Source organism: Ranitomeya variabilis, chromosome 6, assembly GCF_051348905.1.
Source record: "Ranitomeya variabilis isolate aRanVar5 chromosome 6, aRanVar5.hap1, whole genome shotgun sequence".
NCBI lineage: Eukaryota > Metazoa > Chordata > Amphibia > Anura > Dendrobatidae > Ranitomeya > Ranitomeya variabilis.
Window position 1 is genome coordinate 288,312,396 of NC_135237.1, and position 15,990 is coordinate 288,328,385.

Sequence of the window (15,990 nt, forward strand, 5' to 3'; positions counted from 1 at the left end):
CTGATCCCACTTGTCATTTCTAGTGGCCTCAATGCGTTCATAAAACATAATGTTATTCATCCTTTCCTTAACCATACGTATCGACAACGCGGGGTTCCTCCATTTCGAAGCAATGTGAATTTTAGTAGCCATAAAGAGAAAAGAAACCAACTTAAATAGGTCTTTAGGAAGAGCCGGGTGTCTCGCCCCCAGCAGAAAAACAGAGGCGTCCAGGTTGGTTTTTTTCCCCACCAGTTGGTCAACTAGAAGGTTTATCTTTTGCCATAAGTTGGACACCACTGGGCAAGTCCACCATATATGTTTCATGTCCCCAGGTAGGTTACATCCCCGAAAGCATAAATTTGAGACATTGGGGAATATGCTATGAAGTTTAGTTGGCACTAGATAAGTCCTATGAAGGACCTTGATCGAGGTTTCCACTAGAGATGACTGGTGACTACCCTTAGTTAGTGTGTCGCAACACCTCCTCCAGTCTTCCAGCGTCAGCTCGACACCCAACTCCTCCTCCCACCGTCTCATGAAACCCAGCTTCTTCATATCATGGGGTGGGTTTATAATAGAGTAAAGCAAAGATATTGTCCCCCTTCCCATTGGGTCTGAAAGGCATTTTTGTTCATAACCAGAAACAGGAACGGGCCGTTTACCATGAATTAGGCTACCTGCAAAGTGCAAAATCTGATTAATGTGCATTATTTCTCTAATCGGGGGTTCAAACTTCCTCACGAATTCTGCTCTGTCCATCAGGACACCGAAAGGGTCACACAAGTGTTTTATTGTGGTAATCCCTCTCAATATCCACCAAGTGAACAAACGTGAGTCCAGACCAGGAGTGAACATCGGGTTACCTAATATAGAGGTTAATGGGGAGGGATCTGATTGCAGTGAATATTTGAATCTAACTCTTCTCCACAAATTGAAAGAGTGAGCAGTATAAGGTGCTGTTATAAATAGTTGTTTGGGGATTTTTCCCATAGACCACATGAGGCCTGGCAATGAGAGTGGCTTAATAAGATGTGACTCCAGGTGAACCCACCTTGGCTTGTTATTTTGGGCGCATATGCTAGTTAGTTGTGCTATTTGTGCCGCTTTATAGTATAGGGATAGATTTGGAAGTGAAACTCCACCATGTCTTCTATGGAAGAACATTAATTTTTGGGGGATTCTAGCCCTTTTATTCTGCCATATAAATTTGGAGATCGTGGCGTGAAGACCTGAGAACGTTTTAGCTGAAATCGGTATTGGGAGAGATCTAAAAAGGTACAAAAATCGCGGGAGGGTCACCATTTTTATTGTGTGGATCCTACCCAGCCAAGATAGGTTTAGCGAAGCCCACCTAGATAAATCAGTGTGAAGATTCTGGATAAGTGGCGCGTAGTTCCATTTAAAGAGGTTAGCTCTGTTTGTTGTAATATTTATTCCCAAGTAGGTTAAATAATTGTCCCTCTTTGTGAATTTAAATTGGGAGGTGATAGTATCCTGAATAGTTTTGCTGGTATTGATAAAGAGAGCTTCCGATTTATCTATATTAATTTTCAGCCCTGAAATGTCTTCAAATATATTAAGCAGAGATAGGAGATTGGGAATTGTTGTATGGGGATTGGTAATAGTCAAAAGGAGGTCATCTGCAAACAAGCTAACCTTGTATTGTTCGCCTAAGTTAGTTAATCCAGTAATGTTCTGATTTGTTCTAATGGCTTCTGCCAAGGGCTCCATGGCCAGAGCAAATAACGCCGGGGAGAGTGGGCATCCCTGTCTGGTACCACGCTGAATAGATATGGGAGAAGGGCTCAACGTCGGGAGCTTCAGATATGCTGTGGGAAAGTCATAGAGTAATTTAATACATTCTATAAACTCCCTAGTGAAACCAAATTTAGATAAGACTTGGAAGAGATAGTTCCAGGAGAGTGAGTCGAATGCCTTCTCAATGTCTAAGGCTAGTATTAAAAATTGTTCCCTGCGGGAGTTTGCTGTGTGGATAAGGTTTATATTACGTCTGATATTGTCCGGGGCCTGCCTAGATGGGATGAACCCCACCTGGTCCTTGTGAATAAGAGAGGGCAATATGCGGTTTATTCTACTTGTGATAATTGCAGTGAATATTTTTAAATCCACATTTAGTAAAGAAATAGGCCTAAAGTTCTTGGTCAGTAAATGGTCTTTTTTTGGCTTAGGTAGAATTGTAACATGGGAAACCAGAAACTCTGGGGGCATTTTTGAGCCATGAAGGAGGGCATCTCCAAATTTTTTGATGTGGGGCGAAAGAATTTCAGCAAATTTTTGGTAATAAATGGCCGTGAGTCCATCAGGGCCGGGGGCCTTTCCCTTTTTCAACGCTTTGATAACTGATTGGATCTCTTCCATAGATATATCGGAGTGTAGTTGTTTAGCTATTGCATCTGTGACTTTAGGTAGGTGGAGGTTTTGTAGAAATTGTTGAATCGGGTGAGGAGATAAGGGTTTGGGCTGGGTGTATAAGTTTTGGTAATATTCATGGAATGTTCTATATATATTATCTGGGTGGGACGTAATCCTTCCCGAACCATCTTTTATTGAAAAAATTGTGTTGATCATTTCCCTAGAACGTAACTTGCGGGCTAATAGTTTGCTCGGCTTGTTAGCGAACTTGTAAAATTTGGCTCGCGTCCAAGTCAAGGCCTTCTCAGTTCTAGTGGTGAGGATGGCATCTAATTGAGTTTTAGTCTCCTGAATTTGTTTGGAAAGGTAGAGAGAGGTGGACATCTGGTTGGCTTGTTCTAATTTTGCTAATTTATTTTCTAATCTGGTTTGTAGTTCAGTTCTCGTTTTTTTCCTTTGAGCAGCCAACTTAATTATTGAGCCCGTTATAAATTTCTTGTGTGCCATCCAAATGGTTCCGGGGGATACATCACCAGAAGTGTTAAATTTAAAATATTCGGTTAATTCGTCCTTAATTGTATTTGTGATCACAGGGTCAGTAAGTAGTGATTCGTTAAGTCTCCATCTATATAAGCTAGAGGTGGACACATTGAATTTGAATACTGAGAGTACAGCATCATGGTCAGACCATGCTGAGTGTACGTGGCGTGAGAATAGGACTGTGGAAAGTGAGGTGGTTTTTGTCAACTGAAGATCTATTCTGGAATATGTTTTGTGGGCGGGAGAGTAGTACGTATAACCTCTATTATTACCGTTCATCTCTCTCCATATGTCTGCTAGGTTATGGTCCATTAATAATCGGGAGATATTTTTCCTCTCATTTTTAGTGATGTCAGTACGTCTTACAGCGTTGCTGTCTAATGTTGGATTTATCGTGAAGTTAAAATCTCCGCACCATATCAGGTGCTGGAAGGAGTAGTTATCCAGCTTGTTTAAAATGGACTTAAAGACCTGAACTTGAGACGAGGCTGGGAAGTAGCTATTTACTAAACAAAGTTTTTGCCCTTGTAATGTGCCTAGTAAGATTAAGAACCTACCCTCATCATCCGATAGGGAATTTGTGATCTGTATTGGAAAATTGTTTTTGAGGAAAATTGCTACTCCTTTTGTTTTACTTGTGCCTGAAGATGTAAAAAAGCGAGAGTAGTTCTGGTCAAAGTACTTTGGGCATGATGAGGTGGAGAAGTGTGTTTCCTGAAGACAAAGGACATCAGGATTCTGTTTTTTATAGTCCAGGAAGGCCTTTTTACGTTTGATGGGGGAATTAAACCCCCTTACATTATGGGATAAGACCCTACACATAGACGGGCTGAGTTAGTGTTGCATATAAAGGCTTACCCCTAAGTTTTCTCCCAACCCTGAACATCTCCCGGTAACGATCAACCTGGAGTCCATGCAAAGAAGTAGAGGATTTCGAGCAGACATCTACGAACCTACATAAAGCAAATACAATAGAAGGTAGGAAGGTAGGAAGACAAAACAAGACAACATAGAACAAACATTTATAATCAAATGGGCTAAGAGCCCATATAACTTAGTGAACTGGTGGTCCATATTATGTGGAAACGACCAGGCTTCACTAAAATGGGTAACGTGTGAAAAACCCCTAACAAGTCCAGCCCCTTCGAATTGTTAAATATCACAGGTATCCATAACAAGGCACTAATGAAACTTCATAATACTATAGGACCCCATGAAAATATTTGTACCGACTATCCATTTCAAATTGGGGGGGGGAGAGGGAAGAGTAGAAGGGGAGAAGAGTGGGTGAGGGAGGGAGTGGGGAGGAAGGAGGGAGTGAGAGGGAGAGGTAGGGGGGAAAGGGTGATGGGGGGGAGAGGTAGTGGGGAGAAAGTGGGGGGGTGTATGGGGGGGGGAAGGAGAAATGTAAGTGAGCTCCTTGGGAGGTATTAAAATCCTCCAACTCCAACCGAACAACTTGAACCATTCTTTCTTAGATGAGGTTCCACCCTCTTAGATATTAAGCGCAGAGGGAAACAGTGATTGATACAGTTAAATGGGAACGCCGCATTGTTCAATATCTTTCAAGTGACATTCGCACGTTGGCTTCTTGTTACTCTTGGGACCTCTTTCCACTCCCTACTTGGTCTGGGTTTCCTCTGAGGCAGAGGTTGTGGATCAACAGATATCTTTAAACCCAATTGCTCAATCACACGTCTTCCCTCCTCAAATGATCGACATGTAAAGTGCTTGTTATCGTGGGAGAAAGACAGGGCGAATGGAAAGCCCCATCTATATCTTATTTTGGCAGCTTGCAAAGTTGTAGTGAGTGGTCTGAACTCCCTGCGCCTGTTCAGAGTGGCAGGAGCTATGAGCATATAGATGAACTGAGTTTGGAACACCTGGGAGATTTGGGGAGTCTCGAGCTGCTGTTAAAATGAGGTCTCTGGTCTCTTCATAGTGTAATTTCAGGACAACATCCCTTGGAGCATTATCAGACCTTGGTTTGCCCAGTGCTCTGTGTATCCTAGTGATGTGTAGCGTGTTCGGGTCTGCCTGTGGGAGAAGGGCAGAGAACAGGCCAGATGCAGTCTCTTTCAGTGACACTATTGATTCAGGGAGACCCCTTATGCGAAGATTGCTTCTCCTTGATCGATTTTCATAGTCCTCACACTTGATTTCTAGCTCATGAATACGCTCCATTTGTTGTCTTATTTGTTCCTGATCTTCTTCAAGCGCATCTGCCACCGTATCCATTTTGTCCTCTAATGAGGAGGTGCGCTGTAGTATCTCCTGCATTTGTTCCGTGACTGATTTCATGGCAAGAGTCAGCTCCTGCTTGAATGTCTCCTGAAGAGTTTTTATAAGAATAGCTGTAGGCACCACAGTGTCCTCCTGTGCCAGCCCCTCCTCGTCATCCCCTGCAGTGTCCTGCCGCGTGGCGAGGGTGCTAGTGATATCTGGGGTTGGAGCCGTGGCCGCCATTTTGGAGCTGCCAGAATCGGTCAGCAGATCTGCTATTGAGCGGCTTGCCAGCTGAGAGGAGCCACCTTTCTTTGGCATGGTAGCGTGTCGGTGTTCAGGATAGGAGAGGGGAACTCTGAAGTCCTTTTTTGTAATAGTCGGCGTGCTAATAGGGGTAATTATGGACTTAACGGGGATCAAAGCTCATTGCCGCCAAACCGCCTTCATCAAGCCTCGGGCATGTGCCCCAAAGTATACTGATTGTGGTGTTAGTAAAACATCAGCTAGAATGCAATATATCCTCACTGTCAGTAAGAGGGTATCAGGTGGTTAGATAAATGGCTTTAGGGCAGCAAGAAATGAAGTTTATTTATGAGCTGCAAATATAAAGCGATCCTAGCCTAGGATGCAGCTCCCCTTAATTGTGCTCACTGGTGGTAATGTCCACACCTTCCACCTGTAGTTTATCCAGCTCCGTAGGTGGCAAGCGGGTGGGTATGGGGCAGCAGGAGACGGTGCACAGCTGTGAGCTGCAGATGGGGGATGATTCCGGCAAGGCACAGCCCCCCCCCTTGAAAGCCTAGGGATTCTCCCTATAACATGCGGTGGCTCCAAGATGGCGCTGGGACCGGCGGGAAATCCCCTGCTCCTCACACATCAGTGGAGTATCCGGGGTAGTCGTCGGGCCGCCAGGGGAGCAGGGCGCCGCCACAGAAGATGATTCCGCTCTGCAGAGCCGCCGACCGGCGCGTCCTCCAGCCACATGCACCGCTGCAAGGCAGAGGACGGGCTCCAGCAGCGCTCGACCAGCACGCCAGTGATCACCGCCAGAAGCGCCAGGTCAGGAGAGGCACCTCCGTGGGTAAGCGGAAATCCGCATAAGCGGCAAGCCAGGATAGGAGAGGGGGTGCTGGGAGGAGAGGAGCACGTACCTCCCTGTGTCCTCTGTGGTCCGGCTCAAGTCCCGCTGTTAAAGATGGCGGCGCCGCTGCCCCTGTTTTCTCCCTCTTCTCTTCGGATCCGGGTCCTGTGCCGGGGTGAGATCACCGACCTCCCGCAGACCGCTCCAGGGCCAGACAGATCTTCCCAACAGTCACGGGGATTATTTTCTTTCTGTGCAGCCTTTTATTCTCCGTGGGAAAGTAGAAGTTAGGCAGGAGCTCCACAGAGATGCGACCGCTCTCCTTCACGTCCAGGCCACGCCCCCCCTCCAAACCCCATCTTGAGTCTCCACGATACCTGGCCAGTTTCTGCACTACATGCTCCAGGTATGATATGAGAACATGGGCATTTGACAACTGAAAGTGACGTCAAGTCAAGACGTCACCGCCAGAGCAGGAAATGCAAAGACCAAGGGGGACTAGGAAGTGGCAGGAGTCACAGGATCTGTAAGGGTAGACAATTCTGCTGCAGGAAAAATGCGGCATAAAATAAGCATGCTTTTTTATACTTTTTAATGTAATTCTTGCATGTTTTTAATGCTTTTTCCCCAGTCATGAGAATAGGTGAAATATGCTGAAAGGACTGACATGCTACAGATTTGCTTCAAATCTGCAAGTTGAAAATAAGTGACATGTACATGATACTTTAGGAATCTTTAACTCTGCTGGTAATAAGAAATTCTTCAATTTTGTGAAATAAAACTGCTTGGAAAAAATGTGACGAAAATGCACAAATACTTAACGTGTACACATACCCTATGGTGGATGTTACTGCTTCTTGTTATTTTCTGCAATTAGAAACCTATTTGAGAAAAGGGCAATCCCTTTAACTTGACAGGTATAGAATATATATGCTGTTAGTGCTTTGGACCACCTAAGTCCAAGGAGGGTCAGTGTTTGCAGCAATAATAAGGATAGCTGTATAACTGATTTTTTCTTCTACTTCTTCTAGAGTAACCCAAGCAATAAAATGGTTAACAATGGTAATACAGTATCTAAAACCCATATCAAGAACTTCACTTTTGTCTGCATGGCTCTTTCGCTAACGGTAAGGACATTTGTTCATTCTACTACCTTAAAGTAAGGATGGGGCTGGGGGACTGGAAAGAAAAGTCAGCTTCTTCTCCCCAGAAACGGAGCCATTGTTGGCTTTCTTCAGTATTGTAGCTTATGTCATTGGACATAGCTGTAGGTTTTTTTTACTTTTCTTTGTCGCTGAAATGGAGACTAAAGACTTTTGCGTAACATGTAGCCAGGGGTTGCACTACATATTTCACAGCAGGATAAAAATAGGAACATTTTGAAAACATCTCGATTTATACAGTATCACACATGAGCGGCTGTTGCAGATATACACGCAGTTACATTCCTTGGCTGCTATCAGTGAGGTTATTAATGGTTATCTGAAGAATGTTCTGCAACTGTAAAGGCCCCGTCACACATAGCGAGATCGCTAGCGAGATCGCTGCTGAGTCACAAGTTTTGTGACGCAACAGCGACCTCAGTAGCGATCTCGCTATGTGTGACACGTACCAGCGATCAGGCCCCTGCTGCGAGATCGCTGGTCGTGTCGGAATGGCCTGGACCGTTTTTTGGTCGTTGAGGTCCCGCTGACATCGCTGAATCGGTGTGTGTGACACCGATCCAGCGATGTCTTCACTGGTAACCAGGGTAAACATCGGGTTACTAAGCGCAGGGCCGCGCTTAGGAACCCGATGTTTACCCTGCTTACCAGCGTAAATGTAAAAAACAACAAACACTACATACTCACCATCTGATGTCCGTCAGGTCCTTTGCCGTCTGCTTCCCACACTGACTGAGCGCCGCAAAGTGAAAGTGAAAGTACAGCACAACAGTGACGTCACCGCTGCGCTCTGCTCTCACTGTACGGCGGCACTCAGTCAGAGCAGGAAGCAGACGGCAAGGGACCTGACGGACATCAGATGGTGAGTATGTACTGTTTGGTTTTTTTTGGTAACCAGGGTAAACATCGGGTTACTAAGCGCGGCCCTGCGCTTAGTAACCCGATGTTTACCCTGGTTACCCGGGTGCTGCAGGGGACTTCGGCATCGTTGAAGACAGTTTCAACGATGCCGAAGTCGTTCCCCTGATCGTTGGTCGCTGGAGAGAGCTGTCTGTGTGACAGCTCCCCAGCGACCACACAGCGACTTACAAACGATCACGGCCAGGTCGTATCGCTGGTCGTGATCGTTGGTAAATCGCTATGTGTGACGGGGCCTTAAATGCGCTTGGGTACATAAATCAACAAGATCCACTGCTGGCAGCTCCCTTTGCAGTTGCAACCATTGATGTCCCAGATGTGCTTGATAGGAAGTGCAGAGGCGCTGCAGGCCATGGTAGCACACCTAGGCCATGTAGGCTGCTCACAGTTATATAAGCAGTACCCCGGAATTGTTGTTATGAAAACCATACCACTAGTTCCACAACCAAATTAATGTAACGCTGAGCTGTTAGTGTTCCTGACAAGGAGTCTAGCTACCGTACATTTTGTCACTCCACACCATAATCCCATGGCTAGGACCAGTGTGATGTTCCCTTGTGAAGGTCTCTTCATGACATTGATCATGTGGTTTCCAGACTATTCTTCAGCTATCATTACATCGAAGGATAAAGTGTGACTTGCTGTTGAAGAGGATAGAAGTCAATTTCAGCCTCAATTGTTGTCTTGCTCCACACCATGCTATGCTTACAGCATTGACGAGCAGGCATTTTAGGCCAGCAGCTCAGCCATTTCTGCCAATCTGAACTAGCTATCTTTATGCGCACACTGCCTCCCCCACAAGCTGAAAGTCAAGGAACTTGTTGTCTTAAAGGGTACTTGAGACTACAAATGTAAATAAATAATAGCATTACTCATCAGCGATGATGCCAGGTAGGGGTTCAGAGGCCCGTATATGATTTACACTCAGGATCTTGTGAAGACCTCTATAACACTTAGGCTGTGTGCACACGTAGCAGATTTTTTGCGTTTTTTTCGCGGTTTTTCGCTATAAAAACGCTATAAAACCGCGAAAAAAACGCTAACATTAAGCATCCTATGTAACGGATTGCAATCCGCATTTTTTGTGCACATGCTGCATCTTTTTCCTGAGCGGAATCGCAATCCAGAAAAAAACGCAGCATGTTCATTAAAATTGTGGAATCGCGGCGATTCTGCACACATAGGAGTGCATTGATCTGCTTACTTCCCGCACGGGGCTGTGCACACCATGCGGGAAGTAAGCAGATCAAGTGCGGTTGGTACCCAGGGTGGAGGAGAGGAGACTCTCCTCCACGGACTGGGCACCATATAAGTGGTAAAAAAAAAAGAATTAAAATAAAAAATAGTGATATACTCACCTTCTGGGGGCCCGACCTTCTCAGAGGCTTCCGAGGTGTGTGTGAAGGACCTGCGATGACGTCGCGGTCGCGGTCACGTGACCGCTACGTCAATGGAAGGTCCTGAACACACAGCATTAGGAACGGAAGCCGCTGAGGTCTGCAGGTGAGTATAACCTTTTTTTTAATTTTTTTTATTATTTTTAACATTCTATCTTTTACTATAGATGCTGCATAGGCTGCATCTATAGTAAAAAGTTGGTCACACTTGTCAAACACTATGTTTGACAAGTGTGACCAACCTGTCAAACAGTTTTCCAAGCGATGCTACAGATCGCTTGGAAAACGCTAGCACTCTGCAAGCTAATTATGCTTGCAAAACGCTAGTTTTCTGCAGGTATATGCATGCAAATTCTGCATGCGATATACCCGCGGCAGGAGGCGCAGAATTGCCGAGGAAATTTCTGCGGAAATTCTGCTACGTGTGAACTCAGCCTTACACTTCTGACATATCGCAGCACATAGGTCAACTCCTAGTTTGAGAAGATTTCATGGATGGTTAGGAATATCTTTGAATGCTTTCACAACCTCCAGGTTCTTAATGAGTTTTTTGTCTCTCCCTCGGGGATTGATGCCATTTGTTGAAAGATGGGTTAAGTGGAAAGCGAATAATTTCCTCATTATTTCTAACAGTCTGATCAGTGTTATAAGTGAGAAAGATGTAATGCACGTAAGACAAGCTAATAATTAGCGAACAAGCTTTGGTAGGAACACTCGGTCACGATGATCTGCCCAATTATACATGCCAGGCATCACTTGTCGGGTGATTAGATCATTTATGTTGGCATAGAAATCTTCCTTATCAGCATTACATATCCAATGTAAATGGATATGGTGCCGATAACATGATGCTGTACGGGGGCAGAACAATCGTATTAGTGATCATTCTGTTGCCATCATTGTTCATCAGCTCGTGGAAAAAGGCCTGTAAATAATCGTCGAATGATTTGTATATTGTCAATCACCTGCAGTTGACCAGTGAATACCGTATATGTGTGTATTCACTATGTACAACAAAGAAGAAAGAGATATCTGATAAAGATCTGACGGTGAGCGGAAAATGCAGCAACATAAAGCTGCACAGCAGTGGTGCGCCCAAGGAGGAGGAGGCCCTCCGTCTGCAGCAGATCCTCCTCCTCCTTATTGAAATGGACACCATACTAGTCACCCCCTGACCGATTGCCCCTTCATTGTGACCTAATAGATTTATACAACTGTGAGTTAGGGGCTTCCCAACCCGTTTTCTGCGGTCACCCGCTCTATTGCTGCTGGTCAGTCTGTTATGACACAGGAATCCCGCCATTCAGCAGACCATCTCCCTGCGCAGTGCATCCTTCACGTTCTTCCTCCTTAATGGCAGGGATTAGCTATGCCAGAAATGTTCAGACAGTACTCCGAGGCTTCACTTTTTCTCTTCTGTTCAGCATCGTCTCACGCTTATGTGTAGAATGAATTTAAAACTTAAAAATGCATTTTGTGGGCGTTATTGCAACCTCTAGGTGCGATATATGTGAGCAAAGTAAAGCACAACAAAAATGCTGAGTTTATATGCCCTAAAACGCAGCTATCGGCTGTCAGGTAGGAGGCACACTGGACAGAACTGGCTGCTGAATCACTGCTGAAAAAGCCGGCTGGAGTCAGCGCTTACTGCCCCTGACAAGCCCAGCTTTGGTGTGTTACCCACCGTCATAGTGAGGTGGAAAGTCAGGTGGCGATGAGCGTAACATGCACGCTCCTGCCTCGTTACTATCACACTAAGCTTTCCTTTTTGGTTTTTACCTCTGTAGACTTTGTGTATTAATTTTATCTGTTTTGCATGTTACTCTTTAGAGCCCAGAGTCCCAGAAAGAAAAATGTTACGCCTCAAGATCAGACCTGTTGTTTGTTTTTTACATCATCATGAATCATGAAGGAGGTTACTGCACATACACGTGTATGGCATATGGATACGAACTTGCTAAGGGTTCTGATCCCTGGGAGTCTTCACTGTAGGGCCATCTTCTACCCTATTCCTAGGATGTAGGATGAGAGATACAGAAAAACAAGTACTCCGTGTCTGCATACTTCACATAGCCCATAACTGAGAGCAATCATGCATGTGCCAATATCTTTCCAAAGCAAAAAGGGTAAATGTCATATTAGATATAATGTTTTGTCATTAGATGGATTCAAGAGCCGCCAATAATGTGGTAGACTCATTTCTAGTATGTGTCCTATGTGTAGAGGAGAATGGCATGGCGTGACTGCTGCCAAGCTGCTTCTGTGCAGTCAGCACAGTACCAATCTGCTGAGCAGCAGTCACGTGAGGCAGTCTGGTTACTAGGGACACGCTGACTAACAAGCCGAATAAAAATAGCTGAACCATCCGCCGTCCTTACTGCCACACTAAGGATCTTCTGCATTTATGCTGAGCTTAAGAACATTTCCTTATTTTCCCTAGAAATGAGAATCACTGCCTTCAGTTTGTCCCCATCCCTTCTATACCACCACCATAACGTTCTATAAGCCTATTCCAGGATTAGAAGACAGCCCTTTATGGGCCATACACTTCTAATTCTACAGAAATGACATGGAAGCATGTTAACCTCGACGTCTCCACCTTCATGAGTAATCCGGGGGACAGGAATAGAGTAGGGCGCCCCTAGTTCTAGGGACCAGTTAGCACCCACAGTCCCAAGGCATTGCGTGACGGGTATTAGTTTCATATCAGTTTAGGCTTTTCCAGATTACATTAAAACATGTGCTAAAAAACTGTTTCCAAGTCTTAAAAGATATAAGATTTAGGTTACTGATGTTTTTTTTTGTTTTTACATCAGCTGTGTTTTGTGATGTTCTGGACTCCAAATGTATCGGAGAAGATACTTGTTGACATAATCGGAGTAGATTTTGCATTTGCTGAGCTTTGTGTGATTCCTTTGAGGATATTTTCCTTCTTTCCTGTACCAGGTAAGTGAAATGATATGGTATTTTTACATCTGCATAAGTCTTACATTATTAATTCTAGACCTAGTCATAATTTATTACACCCTTTTCTAAGACCTTATTCACATTTCCGTGTTTTAAGTATGTATGTGAAAAAATGGTACCAATGTCATCAGTGTTTTGGATCTGTCAGTGTTTGGTTCATGGGTCCGTTTGTACCGTCAGTGTTATCAGGGTTTTTCACTGATGGATAACCAAATTACCAAGCTTCATCTATACTTTTCAGTGTTAAATACAGACCGCACGTGGATTGCACACAGATGCCATCCATGTGCTGTCCATCTTTTTCACTGACCCACACACTTATATTAGCCCATTTCATTTCAAATGTATGAAGAAATAGAAACTGGTTCATTTAAGGTGAACGTGTGGATCCTTCGCACTGACACTGTCTGGTTAGTTTTGACATTTTCATACTGGAAAGACAAACCTCTCAAGGGTAATGGTGAAACCCAGATGTCAATTTAATCAGAAATTTCTATGAGGTTACTTTTTTTTTCCTGCGGTTTTCCCAAATACTGGTAAAATAGTGGTGTGAACACAGCCTAGGGACTAACAGATTAATGGCACAATGCAGATTTATAGAAGAAAATTGCAAGTATTTAGTAAAACAGACACATCAAGGCAGGACAAAATCCTATTCTTTCAGTAAGGTTTGTCAGTTTGCTGACTTTCTCTGATGTGATTTATTGACATGAATTTCTGATGACTGAAAAAATGACTGAAAGGGAACATTATACTTTAAAAACTATTTTATTATTCAATTGCGTTTAAAATTGTATCTGTTGCTTTTGTAGACCTAGATATCTGCTATTGGGGCAGAGTCTTCGCACACGCATACATATTACATTGTCAGCCAGTCTCATCAAAATTGGCGGGGTTTCGTCTAATATGTATGGCCACCTATACTCGTCTTGGATCTGCCAACTCTTCTTCAGTCTGTATGTAAATATGATACACAAGGCTTGTTCGTAGACTGTAACCTTTAGGACACAAAGGCTTGTAGTATGCAGAATTGTAAGATTTGAGGTTTTTTTAATTTGAAATATTTGCAAAATAGCTTCATTTTTTTAATTCTAGATCCAATGGAGAAGCTGGTAGCAAAGTGGGACATACAGTAGCCTTAGAGGGGTTGTCCACAACTCAGACACACAACTCAATTACCATATTCCCCCATGTAAAATAAAAACTGCCTGTGGTGCTAGCGCCTTTCCAGCGGTGTTGGCGGTAGGGTTTCCTATTGTATTGTAATGTCACGCGAGCCCTGCAGCCAATTAGCGTCTGCTAATGGGTCGCTTTACTCTCACTTCCTTTGGATGTAGCTGACATTCAGAGGTACTCAAAGAAAAGTGGCAGCTTTCACTTATTCTGAATGGCGGTTTCGTATGAAGGAAATGTGTGAAGAGACCTATTAGCATATGCTGATTGGCTGCAGTACTCACGTGACATAACGTAGCGTGAAACACGGTGCCAGTGGTGAAATTAGACTGTCATTATTTTACCTGAGGAAATATGGTACCTGAGAAGGGGTGGTTTGATTAGTGGACAACCCCTTTAAAGGTGGAATAATCATTTTTTATAATGTTACTTTCTTTTTGTTTATGTACAAAGGCATTGTCCATTTTCCAAATCTTTTTGCCCTAATACACATTTAGCATCTAAGAAACAAACTGTTCTTTAGTTACGTTTCCTGGGCCAAACGCTGTGTTTTAAGCTTTTGCCCTGGACTTGGTCATCTTTTTTCCGGAAGGCAGCAGCAGAGACACAGCGCTGGACATGGGAAGGTGAATAAAGCATGTTGTTTTTCTTAAGGTAACTGTGCCCTTAAGGAAAAGTTTTCTGAAAGAGGACAACCCCTTTACAGGTTATTTTGACCTTCAAAGACAAGTAGGCTTAAACTGTAAAAAAAAAAAAACTTCACTGCATTGTCCAGTAGCTATTATTCTGTTGACCAAGTCTATTACAGATACAGGCCAACCTAAAGAACATTTTAATTGAAAATCTAATAAACTTTTTTTTACATCTAGGACCTACAAGTATTTAAAGTGAACCTGCCCAAGGCAAGTCCTTGGCAGATCCTTCTTCTCTGCTCCCCTTGAGGTGATAGGTCTCTCCCTATATCCGCACAGAGGGAGAGACCTGTCAGTCACTGGCAACGGCCAGGGGGAAGCCACCAGAGATCTGCCTGTCCAACTAGTCCTCCGTGCGGCTTAGTCCCTGGTTGATATTAAACTGTTTTTCTCTGACATTCCGCAACGTTTTAGAGTTAAGCATATGACTGGAATCATGCAGCCAGTGTCCGATACATTCAGCCCTTTTGTCTAATTGTTGACTACACTGTTTATCACCTTTCAAAATATGGGTAGCACGTATGTGATACAAAAAGTCACATATAATAGTAACTGCTTTCATGAGCTTTCACGTGTGAGGATTTCACAGATCTCTCTGCATTCAGAAGTAGCTATAACAGTACTGCATTCCATCAATATATATTTCACAAGTTTATTATTAACTACACAAATGGCATAAAAGTATACACTTAAAAACGGCAAACAGACTCAGGTATTTATGGTGTGTGGTCCACAGAGGATGGAGTGGATCAAGTTGCATGTAGTGAGATATAATTTTAGCACTGGCACTTTATTCTATTATAGTGTCAATACAATAGGTTCATGCATATAATCTAGTCAATAAAGATTATAAAATGTCCAGTTTATATATGGCAACCACTATCATCTCTTACCTACAGTGGGGCAAAAAAAGTATTTAGTCAGTCAGCAATAGTGCAAGTTCCACCACTTAAAAAGATGAGAGGCGTCTGTAATTTACATCATAGGTAGACCTCAACTATGGGAGACAAACTGAGAAAAAAAAATCCAGAAAATCACATTGTCTGTTTTTTTATCATTTTATTTGCATATTATGGTGGAAAATAAGTATTTGGTCAGAAACAAACAATCAAGATTTCTGGCTCTCACAGACCTGTAACTTCTTCTTTAAGAGTCTCCTCTTTCCTCCACTCATTACCTGTAGTAATGGCACCTGTTTAAACTTGTTATCAGTATAAAAAGACACCTGTGCACACCCTCAAACAGTCTGACTCCAAACTCCACTATGGTGAAGACCAAAGAGCTATCAAAGGACACCAGAAACAAAATTGTAGCCCTGCACCAGGCTAGGAAGACTGAATCTGCAATAGCCAACCAGCTTGGAGTGAAGAAATCAACAGTGGGAGCAATAATTAGAAAATGGAAGACATTCAAGACCACTGATAATCTCCCTCGATCTCGGGCTCCACGCAAAATCCCACCCTGTGGGGTCAGAATGA

At 43.7% G+C, this 15,990-nt stretch overlaps 1 protein-coding gene across 2 annotated transcripts in view; it reads left to right on the forward strand.

Moving 5' to 3' along the window:
- ANKH (ANKH inorganic pyrophosphate transport regulator) overlaps positions 1 to 15,990 on the forward strand; it is a 180,069-nt gene that overhangs the window by 139,844 nt on the left and 24,235 nt on the right. For both annotated transcript variants that reach the window (XM_077269709.1, XM_077269710.1), the window contains exons 8-9: positions 7,234 to 7,329; positions 12,497 to 12,626. In XM_077269709.1, the coding sequence (XP_077125824.1) occupies positions 7,234 to 7,329; positions 12,497 to 12,626 (226 nt within the window). The remainder of the gene's footprint in view (positions 1 to 7,233; positions 7,330 to 12,496; positions 12,627 to 15,990) is intronic.